Source organism: Poecilia latipinna, unplaced genomic scaffold (assembly GCF_001443285.1).
Source record: "Poecilia latipinna isolate Pla-1442-1.1 unplaced genomic scaffold, P_latipinna-1.0 Scaffold2117, whole genome shotgun sequence".
Taxonomy (NCBI): Eukaryota; Metazoa; Chordata; class Actinopteri; order Cyprinodontiformes; family Poeciliidae; genus Poecilia; species Poecilia latipinna.
This window is the reverse complement of record NW_015114733.1, coordinates 20,990-41,853: the sequence shown is the minus strand read 5'-3', so window position 1 is coordinate 41,853 and position 20,864 is coordinate 20,990. Positions and strand designations below refer to the sequence as shown.

The window sequence follows — 20,864 nt, the reverse complement described above, 5'->3', positions numbered from 1 at the left end:
TAGTGTCTGTATCAACGGACTCCCGGCTTCAGGATGACCAGCGGCGCCCTCTGCTGGATGAAGGCCAAACTACAACACTAAAAGAAGGTCGAAGCGGACGTTCTTAGTGAATCGATTGGAACTAATTTTAATCTAATAAACCATTATTACACAATTAATCATAAGTTGATTAATTGTCTACATCCCTAATTAACACACATGAAACCTATAAATGGTCACCTGACTAAACTTCCAAAGTCCAGTAGCAGCTAAGCTATCGATGCACAGGAAGTAGTTAGCATTTCCTGTTAGCGTCAGTCTCTAATAGCTTGTCTTGGCAGAACTATCTTTAACGATCTCAACTGGTCGTAATTTTCATATCCTCATGCCAGGAGTTGAACTGGAACTTTTCTTCTAATCCTGAAAGTCTTTCACAGCTATGAAATGCAGGCACACAAACACCGCAAAACCATTGAATGTTAGTGAACACACAACAGCATGCTTTGCGCTACAGCCTCGATCTTCTGCGAAGACCAGCAGGACTCTGTGCAGCTACAGGTCAAACCCACAGTGCCTTGAAAAATTATGCACACCCCTAAAACTTTTCCACATTTTATCACGTTAAAAATCATCAAATTCAGTTTTTCAGCTTCATTTGAGGTTTTACGTGACAAAACACAAAACAGAGCAGTTTTGAGGAATGGAAGGGAAAATTATGAATTGTTTTTTAATAGTGCAAACGGCAAAACAAATGCAATAAAAATGTTGGAAACAGAAAATAGAAGCAAAACTTCTATTTTGGAAGTATGGAAGGCTGCAAACTTGCTCCACAATAGGAAGTCCTCCAAACCACTAGGGGGAGTCTGGAGTAGGTAACAATACCTACGTAAAGATGCTCCTGTTCTGTAATATTGTAAATGACACGAAGAATGACCCTCTTTTTCTTCCAGTCTCTAATTTAAGCTACTTAAGATTTGTAATTGTAGTTAGGACTGCAACTAACAACTATCTTAATATTCAGTTAAATATTAAATCTGCAATCTGTTTTTGCAGATTTTTCTTTGACTCACTTAAGTTTTGTTTATGTAATATTAGAAATACATCAAAAGTGCATATTATCAATTCAATTCCTTTTCTGAATAAGAAAATACATATTTTATTGCCTAAAATGCTGCAGCACAGCATTCCTATTGTAGCATGAATGATTTGGTTCTCATGGCAACATATTTGGACACCACTGGATTTAGAGGTTGTGAATACTTTTCCAAGGCGCTGCAAAAGTGATGAGCACACATCAGAACCACATCCACAGCTACTCTAGGGAGGTCAAAGGTCGTTTTGCAGTGAACACCACACACCATGCAGGTGGTACCTCTGCAGGGCTACTCTGTCTGCTGCCCCGGGCCGCCCGGACCCGCTCCCCCTCCGCGCTCTCCACCTCGCTCAGCCAGCCTTCAAGCACCGGCCCGCTGCTGGGGCTCACGCTGCGCGACAGGAAGTCCTCCCCCTGCGGTGGAGTGAAGGTGAGGAAGGGCGTGGCCGAGCCGGGCCTGGGCGGGTGCGGCGGCGGCAGCGGGGAGGCGGAGGGCGACGCCATGGGGGAGACGTAGGGCACGGGGCTGGCGGAGTACGGCGGGGGCAGGTACTCGCCCCAGCGGTAGGAGACGGTGGGCGGCGGCGGCAGGGGGGGTGTTGGGGCGGCAGGGGGGCTGCCACCACCCACGGTGAGGGAGATCCACTCGGAGGAGACGGCGTGGACCTCGGGCGAGACGGAGCGGCGAGGGGAGCGGGGCAGCGGCAGGGGGGAGGTGGTGAGGCGATTACGATACAGCTTTTTACACAAGATGGAGGGAGCAGAGCGGGAAATAAAGGATGAGAAAAATTCACCAAAACAACAAAACAGAGATGAAGTGAACACAGAGGGACATAACGAGAGCTGGGCAAGTTAAAAACTAAATCTCAATTTTCTTTCAAATGTTTTCCTAAAAAAGAAATTGGGAATGAGAAAATATTTTCAAAAAGTGGATTTTTGCTTTAAGTGTTTGATGTCTGTCTGTCTGTCTGTCAGTATTAAGGCCAGGCTACAAGAATATTTGTTTAATTACAAGAATAAAGTCATAGTATTAGTAGGGCTTGATGATATTACTGAGAAAAGTATCATGATATAAGTGTTTCATATCAGTTGATATCAATAATTATTGATTCGCTTTTTAGTTTTAAATATCTGAAATACTGCCAGACTATTTTCAAGTAATAATAATGCAAGTAAATTTTTCAAAAACTAATAAATCTTAATTTGGTGACGAGTACTTAATATTGGAACTGGAAGTTTTTTTTTTATGTCCAAAATAAATAAACAAAACAACTAAAAATAATAAAGAAAATAGAAATAAAACTCACACACAACTGAAGCTATAAATAAAACGGATTAAGAAGTCTCTGTAAATAAAATTTTAGTTCAAAAAATGCGAATCGTCAGAGTGGAAATTATTAATCTAATTTTATTTTATCATGCTATTAATTGCTTATTATGACAGGTTTATTCTCCAAATTTCTCATTTTGATTTTTTGGCATTTTTCACATAAAATTACGACTTCATCCTCCTAATATTCCGACTTTATTTTTGGAACAATATGACTTTATTTGCATAATAAATGAACAATTTTAGCTTGGCTGTAATATTTTGTTGTATAGTTTCCTTGAATTCAGAATCCAAATAAACAGAAGTTTTAAAACATGCTTGTCAAACAAGATGGCCGCCCTGGACCATGGAAACCCACAGAGAGCGTTGGTGGAAAAAAATCCAGATTTTTCAAATATTATCATGTTAACAATGAATTTATCGCCCAGTCTTAAGCATGACCCAGATAACGGCGCTGACCTGCGGCGAGGCGTTGGTGCTGCGCTGCGGCGAGTGGCTGACCGGCGGGTCCGGGTAGTCCACGCCGTTCTTCACGCGCGGCCGCTTGTGCACTTCCACGTAGGTGACGGGGAAGATGCCCTGCCGATTGGTGCCGGAGATTTTCCCCTCGTACCAGTTCTCGTCCACTCTGCGGATCAGCGTGATCCGCTCGCCCTGCAGAACCACCAGGTCGGGTCAGAACGGTTCTGCTTCAGTAGTATTATCATCACCACAGACAGATGATTCACCTTCCGGAAGGACATCTCCACCACTGTGTCTCCCTTAAAGTTGAAGCGGGCGACCGCTTCTCCGTACTCCAGAACCTGGACCGGGGCGCTTTTCTTTGGCTGGGCTTTCTCTGTCGGAGGCAGGAGCTGCAACATAAAACCATTAAAGGTGATTAATTGTACGTTAGGATGGGCGACACAAAACATGTTCAGTACATTCTTTGTAAAAAGTCAGCAAACAGATGCACAATTATGCAACGGTACATCTTTGAAAAGCAGAAGTGGAGCCCTCTGCATAATGAACAGAAATGCAGCAAACGGTTTCTGGTTTCTTAGCCGACTGAACCAACCTCAACGTAACTTCGTGGGAAAATGCCGACTCTTCCATGATGTTCGCCTTCATACCAGTTCTGATCAACTTGTCGGATTATGTACACAATATCCCCCTTTTGAAACGGTAATTCCCTGAAAAACCCAAACAGCAAACTTTATTAGTTTAAAGTTGTGAAAAACGACTGACTATTATCATTATTCTGATGATTTTCACTTACTTTAGGCTTTCTGCTCTGAAGTCAAAGCGCGCCATGGCTGGAGTTCTCTGTGTAGAAATGAAACTTTTCAGTTTTCTGGATAAAATCACGAGCAACATCATTAATTTATCAATAAAATTCCAGCACATTTTAATTGGATTGTTCTTTCTGGCTCTTAAATGGCACTCAGTAAAAGAAGATCTTCCTGGGTCGTGTTGTGAGCTTCATATGCTTTTATTTTCAGTTTTGACTGAAAACAAAAAGTAAAGTGGAGTAAATTTCCACCAAATACACTCAAATTTTTATATTAACATCAGATACTTAGAAGAAAAAACTCAGGTACTCTTTGCTATTTAAAATTTGCGTGAAAAAAAGATTATTTTCAATTATTAAATTCATGATATTAAAACTTATATATTTTCTGAGGTTATCAGAATCAAAATTCCTTTTTGTGTCATTCTTTTTTTCCAGAAAATTATGTTTTTCCTTGGATAAAATATTCTTAAATTCTTAAAATTGATTAGGAACAACAGAATTCAATGGAGGTTGGGCGATAAATCAATTTGATCAATTTATCAAATTTTTGAAGATTAATTTTTTTGGAAAACCTGGATTTTTTTCAGGTGACGTAAATTGCTTGTGTTGGGGGAAAAAATAAATCTCACATCAGTTCAAAAGACAAATAAACAGATTCCATAAACACAAAAACGATTTTCAGTTTAAGTTAATTTTATAAACGCACAATATAGTCCTAGTGAATTATGGTTTTTATTTTATTTATTTCAGTTCACAAAAATGTTTTCTCAACTTCAGTTTCTGTTATTTTGAAAAATGTCTTGTTAAGTGACATTCTGCTGGCAGAGCTAGAACTCGGTTGCTTGGTAACGGGCTGGGCTGGTGTTGCTAGGTAACGGGCTGGGCTGGCGTTGCTAGGTAACGGCGCAGGGACAGTTGATTAATCTGCCAGTGGAACTTTTAGTTTTTCATCAATATTAAAGAATTATTGACTTAAAACAAACTTCTATATTCCTGAAAATTTACTCCTACATTAGTTTTGTCTTATTTCAGGAGTGCTAAGATATTTTCACTGAAAACTAGACAAAAATATTTATTTTTCAGTGTGCAGAAAGTCCCCCTCCTCCGTCTTCCTGCCTGCAGCGGTGATAAGACTCGACTCTGCGTTGTACCTCGACGCCTGATTTCCGTTTCTCGGCGTTATCTGTGATGTTGAGCAGGTCTCCGAAGCGCTCGTTGGTGATGAACTGGTGGTGCGTCGGCACAATCCCCGTGTGCCTCCGGGCCGCGATGTCGGCCTCTTCCTGTTCCCGCTTCAGCCGCCGCTGCTCCTCCAGGATTTTCTGTCAGGAAAACAAATCCGAAAGCTGCATTTCTGTTGCTAATTTCTAAAAAATCTGCACACATTTTAGCGATTAATTCACCTCTTTGTCCCCATGACGCTTCCTCAACACTTCATCCTGGCTTTCTCCGTGAGCTGGGGACGAGTCTGACAGAAACAGCAAAGTGATTTAATCACTAACTTTACATCACATGACAGCAATTTCAAACTAAAATGTTGCAGTCACCTCCTCAATTCCAGTCAACTGAATGAAAGGAAATACTATAATAAACATGCACAGATCAAAGGACCACAAAAAACAAAGTGCACTGCAAAAAAAACATCTGCATGCAGACAAGGATGAAAACAATGACCAAATGCTGGAAAAAAATATATAAAATTACAGTAAACTCCAGTAAAAAATAAAAAATCAACATGAAATCATGAGAGTATTGATGGTGAGTGACCAACATTTTTTTTTAAGTTTAAATTTATTTAATTAATTTATCAATTCCCAAACAGGAAATATCTAATCTGTTTGGGAAGATGGACGATGTGTCTAAAAGTGAAAAATGACGGAAAACCAAAATTAATATAGAAATGCATCAGTTACGTAAGGTTATAATGGATATAAAAAGCCTGTAGATCTCTGCTAAGATGCCCGGTTTCTATGACAAAGAGAAAAAAGTAATTTCAAAACTTAACTGTAACCTATGACCCCAACTGCTTCATGTCTGCATGCGGTGAGCCAGTGGAACCAAAGTTAAATTTACTGTTTGTGCTTCAATCTTTGCCAAAAAGCTAATTCTGATTAGCTAAATGGGTTCTTTGTGTCAATGTTGTGCTACAGCTATCTAGCGGTAAAAGCCAGCACCAAAGCATAATACTGCCACTATCATGCTTCACATGAGGTATTGTGTTCATCTGCAGCATTTGCTACATTTTCAGCTGCTGTGGTTCTCCTTCACACTGGCCTGAGTCAGATAATCCAAACTCATTGAAAATCCTGCTCCCCTCCTCACCTGTGGGGGCGCTGCACCAAGAACCACTGGAGGAAACGAAGAAGACGCGAAGAGCAATTTCCTCCTTCACCAAATGTAAACAAAACTGGAGTAGCGTCAGATATTAGCTATTGTAGGATTTCTCTTTTGTCTTTGGTAAAAAACCACAAGTCATTCCTCCTGTTAGCGCTAGACTATTGTGTTTGTTTTGGTTGTATTTACCTAGAATGCCCTGTGCTGTAGACCACGTCCTGTTTTTGGAGTGGGCTCCGGTCTGCTTGGTGTTCACACAGCATTCAAACCTCACCAGAGTTCATTTTTTGGCCAATTACATGTTCAAACCTCCAGGTCAATAAATCACTATTAACGATTAATTACATTTTTGGACTTTCTTCCCCACCATTGCTTTTCTGGATTAATGTCAGCACACCCAAGGCGGCCATCTTGTTTCACAAGCCTATTTAACAGCTTCTTCTCTTGGAATATTAGGCAGGATAATTCTTCTCATAAGGATACAATCATAATAATGCGAGAATAAAATCTTAACATTGAAACATTAGGAGAAAAAAATAACAAAAAATTTATTTTGCAAGCATTTTTTCTATTAAAACTAAATTCTCTCGCAATTTTAAGACGTTCCTCTGGTAAAACTGTCTTTAATCTGATGATATTATGACTATATTCTCATAATTTCACAACAATTCTCAGCCGTGCCTTAATACTCGGATGTAAAACTCAGAAGCAGTGAGTGAAGTAATAGCCACTTATTCAATGTTTTTCTGTCAGTTATAATTTCTTATTTAGAAAAGAGAGCAAGAAAAACTATTGAAACTGGATCTGGTATGAAATAAACTGGAGATTTTATTTTGACGCCTGTCGCCCAGCTCTACTCTCTGCTGATGAGACTGAACTTTATAATGTATGGCTGTGACAAACAGCTACAACCCAAGTTGTTTTGGTATTTCCTCCCTAAAAGATGCAGTTTGAGTCAAATTACAGGTGAAAAGTTTCAAAAAGATATTTCATCATCATTTATGTCACGAAATCCAGGCGTTTTAGCAGCTTTCTCTTTATTTTCTTAATGTTTGGCTTTTACTTTTCAGGTGAACTTCAGGTAAGTGTTTGCCAATCTTCAACAGAGATTTAAGTGTAAACTATAACTTGTACAGATGTAATGCTTTTACAGCCTTTAGCTCTCTAAAGGCCGTGGCCACAGCAGAGGTATTTAGTGTTTAATAATCTCAAGAAAAAGCACCAAAAAAAAGGAGTCTAAGAGAACTGCACAAAAAAGTCGTCATAAAGGAGAAAATTGGTTTGTTTGCAATTTGCAGTGTATAAAAGGTTCAATAATTTTGATTTTAAGTTGATACATTATATAGAGTTAGCATAATGGTGCTAAAAACAGAGTTGTATACATCGTATACAGGTAAGCTATGTTAAGCTAAACAGGCTAATTGTGTGGCTAGAAAAATTAGCCCGTGTGCTAAACCACCAAAACAAACCTAATAGTTTTCGCTGCTAATCAGATTAATGCGTTTTCTTTGGATAAATAAATAGTTTAGGCCAAATGTTCACTGTAATCTAAATCTAAATCTGTTTTCTTTTTCACTGCAATGGCAAATAATCTAAACCCTTTCTTAGTGCAGCGCCCCTACAGGCGAGGAGGAGAACTGCATATTCTAATTAGTTTGGTTTGTTTGACACAATGTAGCGTTAAAGAGAACAGCACCAGCTGAAAATGTAGTAAATGTTGCAATTTTGATCCCCAATTTAACCAAGTCTACCAAAGTATCAGGTGTGCAAACACCTTTAGACTGCAGTGCATTTAGACGAAATCGCAATTTTCTACGTAATCTAGACTCCTGGATGAGAGTTGTCATTCACAGTGAAAATGGAAGATGGACAGTTCCCTGTCACTTGAACACACCACACAGACTGGAAATGAGAGGACGGTGGCATTGCTTTGTGGAGGAGGAAGGTGAAGATCAATGAGAGACCACAGAGCAGTGAAAGGGATGGAGTAACGACCTCTATGTTGAGCTGCCAGTAGGTTCCCGTTGGCGTCAAACACCTGGCCGTTACTCAGCCGCTCCGTCCCGCCGCCCTCCAGCTTCTCCACGGCCTCCAGGGAGGAGAGCCGCCGCGGGATGAGGGGCCTCTGGGAGCCCGCCGTCACCCTGGTGGCCAACAGTGTCCGTCGGGTTTGGTGCGGCTGCGGGTTCTTCCGTAACCTGAAGGGTGCTGGGCCCATAAGGAAGAGGTTTCCCGGCAGCATGGCCTTCCTCTCTGCAGCGGCCGGTTTGTCCTGCTGCCTCTCATGGCGCAGGATGGTGGTGAAGCGGGTGTAGGAGGCCGGGCAGGTGCCTTTGCACTTGCTGGGCTTGAGGAGGAGCGGATGGTTCAGGTGGTGCAGGTGGTGGTGGTGGTGGAGCGGAGGGGTTTTGGATCCGCTGAGGATCTGCTCCACTTCCTGTCCATCCCCCGATGACGAAGCCGCCTCGTCCTCTGGAGACGAAACCCTGGAGTTCCCGCCCTCTGCCGCAGCGCTAACGTCCGTCGTTGTGGCTTCGGTTGTCAGGAGTGCCTCAGCGGACACGGCGGACACCACGCGGTCCGGGCTGGGGTTCCGCCCGGAGTCCAGGGCGGACAGCGACGACGAGCGGCTGGGGGCGGCGCCAGACCGCTGGATCATTGTTTCGAACTCGCTGACCCGTGACGACACGTTGTCCCGTCCGACTGTCTCGACAGACTTCTCTGTGTCGCTCTTGGCCGCCTCAAACAGCGAGGTGAGGCTGCGGACGCTGCCGTGCGGGCTGCAGCCGACCGAACTGGGCCGCTGGATGTGATGCATGGTGCGGTACAGGCTGGAGAACCCGGACGCGCTCCGTCTCACCGCAGGGGAGACGCTCCGGTCCTCCTCTTCACCAAAGCGCCCTGGGTAAATATCCTCGCAGCTGTGAGACTTGGGCTGTCTGGCGGCATCGGTTCTGCAGTCCTGGCTGTCACCACCGGGTGGCAGCAGCTTGGGCTTGAACTTAGAGGGCAGGATCTGCGGTATGCAGGCTTTGGCAGCGGACAGGGGCTTCTTACTCTTACACTGGTCACCTATTGCATTACTGGCAAGAACCGTTCGACTATTTACAGAGGAGCAGGGTGAAATTAAACAGCCATTCCCACCTTTATAATCCACTGGCAAGCATGCAGGACAACAGAATAAACAACATATTAGATTACAACGGTCACAAAGTTTACACACAAAAACAGTTTGAGTATGAGCTAAAAACCAAACTCCATCAAAAGTGGATGAGAGGAAGCAGACTTGATGCTGTGAACATCAAGTAGATGTTTACTGCATGGTAAGAATGAAACCAGGAGGAATTCGCTCTCTGGCAGGAAACTACGGTGGCCCTGAAGGCCAAACCACATCAGCAAATCACTAAACACAAAATATTCAAAAACGCAATGACATTAACACAGCACAACTACAAATTGAGAAAACAAAGTAAAAAACTAACAATTAAGGGTTTTCTTAAGAAAATTAAGAAAACACAACATTAACTAAGCACAACACTCACTGCTTAGTCAGAACAATATCCGGTTCTAAAGCCAAGTTCTTGGGTTTCTCACTTCTATTGTAATTGTGCTTAATGCTTAATTGTGCTTAACACAATTAATGTTGTTGTGTTTTTCCATTTGTAGCTGTGTTTAGTGATTTGTTGATGTGGTTGGACCTTCAGGGCCACCGTAGGAGCCTGTATCTTCGACACAACGAGGGAACAGACGGCATTCAAACAGCGACATGCCATGAAATGTCATGTGAGGTTGGAGGCTGTTTAAGCTAAGTACAACTAAAGGCTCATCGTGTTTATCCAGCTTCGGGCTTCTGTGTGTTTCAGGGGATTTTAGGTGATCGATCAGCGCAAAATAGAGAGAAATTGTGAAGTAGAAGAAAAAGGATTAGTGCCGAAACGCAGCAGTGCTGACCACTGACAACTGAAAACCATGCATAACTTTCCTTTCACTTCACAAGCTAAACTTTAATAAAATATGAAAAAGTTATAGTTTCTAACGTTGCTTTCATTGTTTGATGTTTTCAGAATCTGCAGGCGGCGCTGCTATCACGCTGCTTCCCTGAGTTTGTGAATTAAAAATACATCCTGATCCAGCCACCCTGCAGTTAAAATGTTGAAATCTGCTAGGAAAAGCTTGTGTCAGCGCCTGGTGACTCATGACTGCGATCCAGATGGTGCTGGGAAATGACACAACACTTCCACGTGATGCGAGGCTCCGCTGCGGAGCGAGTCACCGATCCGCCACATTCAAATCTGTCAGGAAAACACGCTGCGGAGGATGACTCTGCATTTTATTCATGGCAGACGAAGAGAAAAGAGTCACTCCTGCTCATGAATGCAGCACAGCGAGTCAGGGTTTTGTTTTTTGTGAACAAAGATTTGGGGCTGAAACAATTAATTGTGATTAATCAAATACTGAATTAACTCAATTCAAGTTTACTTCTATAGCACGTTTGAGCAACAAGGCAGTTTAAAGTGCTTTACGTCATAAAAACATCATAAAAGAGTCACCAGTCGTGACTGTAATTCAGGAATTGATAAATCGCTAACTGGACTCAAAAACAGCCATTTGGTGAAAAAACCCCCAACATAGTCAAAGCAGAGATTAAGTCAAAAACTACAGATCAGAAGTAACTGGCTGCTACTTTAATTTTAAATAGGACTGAAACAATTAGTCATGATTAGTCAGTTATTGAAATAATCATCAACTACTTTAGTAATCGATTAATCGTTTACTGTACAAACTGAAAAAAGGCGATTTGCTGACAGAACACAGTCAGAGGAGTACTTAAGCCAAAAATGTACAAAAATATATAAAATTAGCATTTTGTCTGTAAATATGTTTTTGTCAAAACTCTTTCAGTTGTAAAGTTTTAGCTTCACTCGGTTCAGATTTACTAAAGAATTTTAGGTTATTGTATTTCCTATTTTAAAAAAGGAATTATATGTTTATTTGTATATTTTGATGTATTTATAAGATGGTATAAAAAAGGCTTAAATGGCTAAAATCTGTAGAATGTATATTTTTTATCCGATTAATCGCTAGAATAATTATTTAATCATCAGAATAATCAATTACTGAATTAATCGTTTGTGGCAGCCCTTTAAATAATAGATTTTTTTAACATTTTGTGAGCATAAGGTGGTGTGTTTGGTTTCTGCCTTTCCTCGGCTTGTTTCTCTGCTTCATGAGCAGCGAGTGACTCAAATAACCCAGGTGGAGCCTCAGGCAGGAGCTGCATGTTAGTCAGTTGACTGGATGGGTAATTTTTCACACTGCGTAGCTGCACATCTGCTTACAACAACCACCGTTTCTAGCATTAGGGTTATAATTACCATGCAGTTTGGCTTTAAAAGTGGTAACTGTTGCATGTTTGCTCAGCTCGGTACATTGGGTCAAAGTGTCCCCGCCTTGGATCTGCTGCCCTCCAGCCCGGCTCTGCATTCCAGCTCCTGACCCCACACTGACAGCTGACTTCCTCATGCCGCCCGCCTCTGTTTATCTCACTGCTCTGTTTATCTCTCCTCATCCATGCCCTCTCTGCCTGGAGACCGCTCCAGCTGGGCGGCAGCGGAGGGAAAAATCCACCAGGTTGGGTTTCAAGACGACTTCAGACCCAACATGAGTCAAAAAATAAACAAGTGAAAAGATCCACAGGCGCATCGAAATAAATTAGAACATCATCAGATGTTTATTTTATTTTAGCTAGTTGTAGCAGAAGTAAAATAATTTTACAAAGTATTTTTGGTCTAATTTCTACTGCAAATATCTTATAAAGTAAAACAAAGCTAACTTACAAGTAACTTTTCAGCAAAAAAGAGGAGCTTGTTTTCGGTCAATTATTCCTTAATACTAGTTCTGCTGGCAAATGATTTCAATTGTAACACTGTAAAAATGTCTTACTCTAAGTGAAATAATCTGTCAGTGGAATTAGAATTTGGTTGCTAGGTAACGGGCTGTGCATGACTGGCGTTGCTAGGTAACGGCGCAGGGCCCATTATCTGTGAAATAAGTGAAATAATCTGCCAGAAACTAGAACTTTTTCACCATTATTAAGGAATTATTGACTTAAAACCAGCTTCCACATCTTCCTGAAAAGTTACTTGTAAGTTAGTTTTGTCTCATTTCATATTTGCACGAAAAAGGCGACCAAAAATACTTAGAAAATTTTGTTTCTTTTGCAGGTGTATTGAGTGGAAGGAAGAACTGTGGTAGAAAAATTGTAACAGGGATTCAAAGTCTGTTCTGCTAAAGTTGTACTTGTGGATTTATGATAAATAAATCTTGTAATAAATGAAAGAATAAATGTAAAACAACAAAAACAACCTTTTGCATTTATAACAAGTAATTTGGGATATTGGTGTATTGAACTGGAAGCATAAATCACCTTTTCAAAGTAGCTTCTTGAAAACAAGCTTTCAATCCCTGTTGGAAGCGAACCTTTTGACCACAGTTTTTCCTTTCACTCAACTTTCCATTAATATGATTGGATGCAGCCAATTTCTCCTACATGGATCGTTAATGATTTATTTATGGCAATTTGTGGACAACATACAACATAACGTGACTTTTCTGTATTGAAATGCATTTTATTCATTTTATGTAACTTTGTATTCTGTCTTTGTGAGTCTGTTCGCTTTAAGATTTTTCAAAAAGCTTTTATTGCCTTTTTTGTTGCTGCTTTTGCACAGAAATTTGCCCATTGTGGAGACAATAAATTATATTTCTATTCTTATCCCTGTTGCTTGTGTATTTTCTATTCTAACACACTTTTTCCTTCCACTCAACTTTTCATTAATGTCAATATAATCACAAAATGAACTGAAATATTGTGGATTTTCAGTTTGACTTAAAGTTTGTTAAGCTGAATTTCTAAGGAGAAAAATGTGTCCCAATATTAAGATAATATTAAGAAAATATTTCAAAAATGGAAATTTGAGGAAAATGGATTTCAAAAATGAAACTGAAAAACTNCNCAGTCAGAAAATAATTTTTGAGAGTAATAACATATAATTTATTTTCTGATAATTTTTTTTATTTTTAAGAAATAAAAAATTTAATAAAAAATGAGCAAACTGCATAAATGTGTACAAGGTTTCATGCTAAAATCCTGTTTTCTGATTGAGAAGTTTTTCAAATTAAAATTTTTGTAACATGTTCTTTGCTTGTGATAATGTTGGAACTAACTTCTTTCCATAAATGGCAGAAATAAATAAACGTCTTGATGACTTCCTGGTTTATAGAAATGCAGCTGTAGACGGTAATGAATGCTGCGACGTGATTGGCCGATAATGTGCTCTGTGTGTAATCCAACAGAACGGTTGAGTGAATCACATGCATCTAGAAGTTTCAACATTTTCCAACATCTGCAGCTTTCAGAGCTGTTTACACTGCAAAAACACAAAATCTTATAAAGTATTTTTAGTCTAATTTCCAGCACAAATGTTTTAGTACAATTGAAATAAATCAAAGCTAAAGCAGAAGCTTGTTTGAAAGCTGCAGTATGCAACTTTTACAAAACTGTTTTTTTCTATTCCAATCAGAGCCAGGAGGCTGGTCTTAATGCTGTCAATCAAATTTGTGTACACGCTGCTAAATGTTTTATCAGCAGAGAAACAACTCACCATCATAGGAAAACTGTTTATAAGCCGTCATCAATGGCTCTGCTAACTAGCTTTAGCACTCACTGCTGGCTGCAGCGTAGCAAAGAAGGTGATTGACGGCGGTAAGACCCGCCTCCTGGCTCTGATTGGCTGTTTCTAGTTAGCACTAGGAGATGGAGGAGGAATTCAATTTTTTTTAAAAAGATTATTTGTCTTACATCAAACTATCATGACAAAATGATAACGTTATTAAAAAACATTTTTCAGTCAATAAATTTAATTGAATATCGACAATTGTGAGGTTGGAGACAATTTGCTCTACGTTTGACCAAATCGTCAACCTGAATTTCTTTATCGTTTATTTTACATTGGCTGTTCTACTCCTAACTGCACTGACTGAACAAAAATAACGTTTTTTTTTTGTTTTTTTTTTACATTTGACCAAGTTTCTGAAGCTATTGGTGCATGTAAGTTACCAAATAAATTTGTAATTCAGTACATTTATGTCTGTGTTAAAAAAAATACATTTTAGGTCAGTTCAGCTGCTTTCTGAATCGGATCGGCCGATCCTGAACCGCAGATATCAGAAGTGAAAAAAGTGGATCAGTTCATCCCCACTTATCTATTGGGGAAAATGTTTTTGTGCCAGTGGAACAAAAACATCAAAATTAAGGAATTATTTACTTAAAAAGCACATATTTGATTCCAAAAAGTTACTTATAATTTAGTCTTGTCTCATTTCAAGTGTTATAAGGTATTTGAGCAAATAAATAGATAAAATACTTGTTAATATTTTGTGTTTTTGCAGAGAGCGGCCATGTTTGAAGCTGAGCTAGCGTCCTACCTTTAGAGGAGGAGGAGCTGCCATGGCGCTTGTTTAAAGCCCGCAGGCCTTGCAGGGGAATGTCGCCGCCCTCCAGGACACTCTTGTAAACGTGTCGGTCGCATTCTGGAGCGGCGGGCTCGCCGGACGACGACCCCCCGTCCTTCTCCACCTCGTTGTGTCCAGACTTGCTAGAGGAGCTGCGCCGCAAACGAGAGAGAAAAATGTTACTCAAACACAGCCGGGCTGCTTGGATGTTGGTATGTGTTTCAGTGATTTATGGAGAGAAATTCATTCCAATATTGGTGAAGGCGAGGAGCATGTTTCAAAAATTGAAATATAAAAAAAAATGCATTTCAAAAATGAAACTGAATCAAACTCACATTTTGAATGTAATTCACAATATGTTGAATTAAGTTGAACATACATTTATGCACTTTATTTTTCATATGTTTTGTAAATTACTTCCTTTGTGGGTTTTATTTTTGCTCATTTTAATTTTTTTTTGAAAATGTACTTTTTCGGATTTTATTTTAAAAATTTGAAAAATTTAAAAACTAAAAAGAGCAAAAATAACTTGCAGTTCACATTTTCCAGATTTATTTAGTTTTAATCATTTTCTCAGATTTTATTTTTGCTAATTTATTCATGTATTTCTAAAATTGTTCAGATTAATTTAAAAAAAAATATCTTATCGTTTCAAAAAAATTGAAGCAAAATAACTTGAAGTAAACAATTTTTTCAGACTGAATTTTTTATTACTTTTTCTATTTAATTTTTACTTTTTTTCAAATTAATATTTTCAAAACAGAAAACTTAATTGAAAAAAAAATGTGCAGGTTACCATTTTTTCAGATTTATATATTTTTAATTATTTTTCAGATTTAATTTTGTTTATTACTTCTTTAGAAGTAATTTTTTTTAATTGAAATATTTTTTGAAAATAAAATAAAATCTGTAAAAGTACCAAACTGCATAATTAAGTACACACTGAAAATGGATCATAGATCATATTTTTTTGATTGAGAAGTTTTTTTTAAAAAAAATTTCAAAAGCAATTTTCTTACATTTTAATTTTTCAAACATGTTCCTTGGTTGCAATAATATTGGAACTAATTTCCCTCCACAGGTCATTATCTAAAAAAAAGAAAGAGGCATCAGGGTAATGCTCCGTCATATGGGCCTCATTAAGGGGATTCTGGGTAAGTTTGTGAAATGCTTGTGGGATGTGATGTAATTAGAGCAGGAAAAAGCCCAACGCGGATCCAGAGCGAAGGCAGAGAGGAGATTTCTCTGCGTTGGGAATGATTTCCATAAATATTCCCTCAACATTCCCATCTGGTGCATCAGCAGCACCTGTGTCACCTCCGTGCGCTGGTGCTGGTTTCTGTCCTCATTCTGGCGAAAAGCTGCGACAGAGAAGCGTTTTTAAATCACTGAGCAACAGGAGGCTCCTTGGTAGGGAAATATTGGCAATGCGTCTGCGCTGGGTGTGCAGCAGGAATTCACGTAAATGCTTCTGTGGCTGATTTACGATCAGATTTAAAATAATCTCCTGAGAAGCTTCTAGTAAAAGCAAACGCCAAGCGGCATATGTCCTGCGCTTCATGCTGCACATCCCTCCACATTTAGACTGGATGGGATTTATTTCTGTCATCATTAGACTCCAAAGCACACATAACTCTAGTTTACAGCCTTTCCTGATCACTTTTCATTAAACATAACGGTAAAAATGTCAGGTTTGTTGTTTTTACTCTTTTATCAAATCTAAACAACTAAAATCAATCAACACTTCAAAAACACAAAACTTTACCAAGTAATATTTGGTCTAGTTTCTACTGCAAATATATTATTACACTTTAAATAAGACAAAACTAATTTTTTTCAGGAGGAAAATAAAGTTAGTTTTGTTTTATATAACGTGTTTTAAGAAACCAGATAAAACTACTATTTTGTTTTTGCAGTGTACTGTTTGCAGTAACTGCAGAGGAAGTTTGATTCACTCTTCTTTGCAGAATTGTTTTAATTCAGCCACATTCAGTGGTTCTGAGCTAAAATGGCCTGTTCCATACTTTGACTTGGCCACTTCTGGATTTCCATGAAATCATTCAGAGTTGAACTTATTGGTGTGCTTCGGATTCTCGTCCAAAGCTAAAAAAATACAATTATTTCCTGACGCGCCAAAATGACCCCAGACCATAATACTTCCACCACCATGTTGGAATGGTAGCATGATGCTCTGTTTACACTGCAAAAAATAACAAAAAAAAAATCAACATTTTCTGCTTTCTAGAACCTGTTTGACAACATGAAGTAGGTTAAAAAACCTCTGCATACATAAAACCAGGAAATCCATTTAGTTTCTAGTGAAAATATCTAATTAGACTTGAAAAATAAGACAGTGAGAAATAAGAGCTTTAAGTCAATAATTCTTTAATATTAATAAAACAGAAGTTTTCCATTTTCTTTCACTTTTTATGAATGTTCAAGAATCATTTACTTAATATAAACTCCTATATTTTTCTAAAAAGTTACTTTTAAGTTAGTTTTGTTTCATTTAAAGTGTACTAAGTAAAAACTAGACAAAAATACTTGTAAGATTGTGTTTTTATGCCAAACATGACAGTTTTTTTCAGGAAATGTGAGCTTGTAGCCTACTTCGTGTTGTCAGGCAGGTTCTAGTAAACAGAAAATGTTGATTTTTGTAAACTTGTGACAGTTTTATATCTTTTATATCCGTTCTGCTGCATCATGATGACAGAACAAACCAGTCCGGATCATTCCAGCCATTCCTTTCTGAAATATGTCAGATCCAGCAGCCATGTCTGACTCTGCTGAGGCAGGAAAACAGCGAAGCAACCATAATTTGCCCCTCAGAGGGAAGTCGGTTTATGAGCAAAACTTTCCGCTGCGAACATTTTGAGTGGCTAAACTTCCATCGGCCTTTAATCAGGGATCGCTTCCTTTCCAGCTCTCAGACGACAGACGTATCAATGGAACAAAAAGCTGGTTTGGGGTTTATTTTAGCCACCGCGCGCTCGCCCCCCGCCGCCCCCTCCTGGTGACATAATGACTGCAGCAGATGGAAAGCAGAAACGAAGGTTTATTTTCTCTAGACAGTTACCGCGCCGCGGCCCCGAATTCCTGGCATTTTATTGCAGGACATAGAAATAGACGCTGTCAGTGTCCATCAAACACAAAGACAAGATCAAACGCAGCTTTTGATCTGAGTGGAGCTGCAACTAACAGTTATTCCACTTATCAATTCATCTATTGATCATTTTGATTAGTCGGATAAATAAAAGTCCCACATTCTGCAGATTTTTTTTATTTAAGCATTTTTCATATGAAATAAACTTTTATCCCTTCTTTTATATTTGCTTTAACATAAATTGCCCGTTGGGACTTGAACAAATTATTTATTTTCTTTTTTTCTTGCTTAAAATGCAAAAAGTCTGATCTGTAATTCTTTGGATTAACATAAAACACTGCAAAAACACAAAATTTTAAATTTTTTCTAGTTACTTGTGCAAATATATTATTACACTTTAAATAATACAAGTGTTAAAAGTAACTTTTCAGGAAGATATAGGAGCTTTTTAAGTGAATAATTCCTTAATATTGAGGGAAAAGCAGATTAATTCACTAGTAACTTAAAACACGCTTCTATATCTTCCTGAAAAGTTACTTCTAAGTTAGTTTTGTCCTATTTAAAGTCTAATAAGATATTTGCACTTCAAAGTAGAGCAGCAGTGAAATATTTGGAAGAAAAGGTGATTTTTTGTTACATAATTCGAACCAGGTGAAGCTGAAAATGCCACTTGAGGAGTTCTGGGTTGAACAGACAAAGACAGGTTTCTTTTATCTTAAATGTAAAATATGTAATTTTTTTGTGTTAATTGCTTCTCTGATTGTGTTGTTCTTTCTTTTTTGAGTCTCTTTACTCCAGTTACCAATTAATCGATCACTAAATAAGTTGATGAATCCGATTAATCGCTCATGCTTCACGATCTGGTCATTCAGAACATTCAGGCAGAGGTAACAGTTTTTAAGTTATGCAGCAGCTGGGAGAGTTCCCTTTATCCCAGTGACATCCAGGTTCCTGTCTTTAAATAAACTCCCCCCCGATAGGAGCCATATCTACAACCTGAAGGGAAAACAACACAAAATGCAGCCAGGGGACACTCTGTTCTGCTGGCTTTTTGCCTCTTTAACAGGAAACTGCCGTTCATCCCTCTCATAATCACATTAAATCTGCAAGGATGAGGTGAGATTTTAAAGCTGGAGAGCTGGAGAAAGGAAGAAGCGTTGACTTACTACTGCTGCAGGTCGGAGGCTGTTTCCAGAGGGCTGAAGGAGGGGGCACTCTGCAACAAACCAAACAAAGAAGTCATTGATAGATCCACAGGAAGATCTCCTCCCGCTGAAACAAGCAGCAGCCTCCAGTCAGGCCAGATTCTGCCCTCCGTTCCTCTCGGTCGGCCGTGTGTTTCTGCGTCGAGCGTTTCCGAGCGTCTCTAGGCATGGACGGGGTGGGGAGGCGAAGCGTGTGTTTTGGCCTGCATGCAAGTTGGGAGAAAACAAGCGGCAGAAAGGAGAGTGGAAGGGAAGGGAGGGCTGGGCGTGCGTCGGTCAGGGGGCGCCATGCGGGGAGGGGCGGCTGTCACAGGCTCAGCCTATAAGCTGCTGTCTCCCACTGAAGCCACTTCTTTTGTCTGACTGAGTCGCTCTCATTACCAGCGGAGCAGACAGGGGGGCAATTAACCAGCTGGTGGGGCAAGGAGGCCGAATTACATGTATCAACACGGACACAGGAGCTCACCAATATGCAAAAGATATGAGGGCTGAAACGATTAATCGTATAAACCACGATTAATTGATTAATGAAACAGTCGCAGACTAATTTAGTAATCAATTAATCAATAACTGGAGCATATAAACACAAAAATAGACTAATTACTGAAAGAACAACACAGTCAGAGCAGAAATTAACCCAAGATGATACAAACTAAAAATGCACTAACTGGGATGGGCTGAAAAGATTAATTGGATAAATTGCGATTAATCGATTAATGAAATGGCTCTCGACTAATTTAGCAACCGATTAATAATTAACAGGAGTATACAGACTCAAAAAAGCCGATTTAAAGCAGGAACAACACATTCAGAGCAGTAATTAAGCGATTAATTGGATTAAGTGTGATTAATCAATGATCAAAATAGTCATAGATTTAGTAATCGATTAATTGCTAAATGGCGTGTTCAGACTCAAAAAAGGCCTTTTGGTTGGAAAAAAACATTCAAAGCATTTTTTAAGCAAAAACTGAAGAAAAAATAAATACATTTTGCATTGGTAGTTGAATTACACTTATCAACATGGACACAAGAGCTCACAGATATATAAACTGATTTGCGATTAAACAATTAATCAGTTAACCATGATTAATTGATTATTCACATCATCGTCAGCTGATTTTGCAATCGACTAATCGTTAACTGGATCATACAGACTCAAACAAAGGCCATTTGGTGGGAAAAAACATATTGAAAGCAGTAATTAAGCCAAAATTGTGCAAAAAAGATAGTACACGGTAAAAATATAAACTTTTACCAAATATTTTTGTCTCGTCTCTAGTAAAAATATCTATGTAAACTTGAAATGATACAAAACTAAGTAACTTTTCAGCAAGAAATAAGAGTTTGTTTTAAGTAAATCATTCTTTGATATTGATGAAAGATACTAGCTCCAGATTATTTCACTTATCATATGGGAGAAAACTCTTGTTATAAAGTAAATAGTTGTTTTTATCAATATTAATGAATTATTGACTCAAAACAAGCTCCTATTTCTAGTTTGTAGTTTGCATTACAAATTAGACAGAAATACTTGGTAAGATTTTGTGTTTTTGCAGTGCACAGAGAAATAGTCAAACACGAAAGAATAAATAATTTTCTGCATATTTAGGAGCATAAAGCGAATGCAGTGACATTTAATGGAGATTAATTGGCATTACATAAAGAGAAATAGCACATATTTTTGTTGGGGTCACTGATGGAGCAGAGCAGCAGCCAGCGGCATTTTAAAATGCTTTGGAGCTAAGCTAATTTTAGCCCACTGTTTCTGCTGCTTTCCTCTTTTTGGACGTCACAGCAGGTAAAAATAACGAGGCTCTATGAATAAGAGCACAAGTGTTGTTTGCAAATACGATTGCACAATCGTCCCCCCTCGTCTCTCCCATTCCCACCATCCCAGGGTTGCCAGTTTGGGCAAGTTTCCTCCCAGTAAGGCTGCTTTTGAACAATAAAGCTGCACAAAACTTTTAATAAAATGATGTTATTGCATTTAGTAGTTAATTTATTTTGAAAATTTGAATGTGACAACATCAATT

At 38.9% G+C, this 20,864-nt stretch overlaps 1 protein-coding gene across 1 annotated transcript in view; it reads right to left on the bottom strand.

Moving 5' to 3' along the window:
• Positions 1-20,864, bottom strand: part of sorbs1 (sorbin and SH3 domain containing 1) — a gene marked incomplete at its 5' end in the record, with an annotated part of 49,761 nt that overhangs the window by 8,173 nt on the left and 20,724 nt on the right. The window contains 10 exons of the mRNA XM_015017219.1: positions 1,352-1,810; positions 2,862-3,056; positions 3,131-3,256; positions 3,460-3,574; positions 3,661-3,707; positions 4,827-4,997; positions 5,079-5,143; positions 8,005-9,165; positions 14,497-14,675; positions 18,793-18,842. Coding sequence (XP_014872705.1) covers positions 1,352-1,810; positions 2,862-3,056; positions 3,131-3,256; positions 3,460-3,574; positions 3,661-3,707; positions 4,827-4,997; positions 5,079-5,143; positions 8,005-9,165; positions 14,497-14,675; positions 18,793-18,842 — 2,568 coding nt within the window. The remainder of the gene's footprint in view (positions 1-1,351; positions 1,811-2,861; positions 3,057-3,130; positions 3,257-3,459; positions 3,575-3,660; positions 3,708-4,826; positions 4,998-5,078; positions 5,144-8,004; positions 9,166-14,496; positions 14,676-18,792; positions 18,843-20,864) is intronic.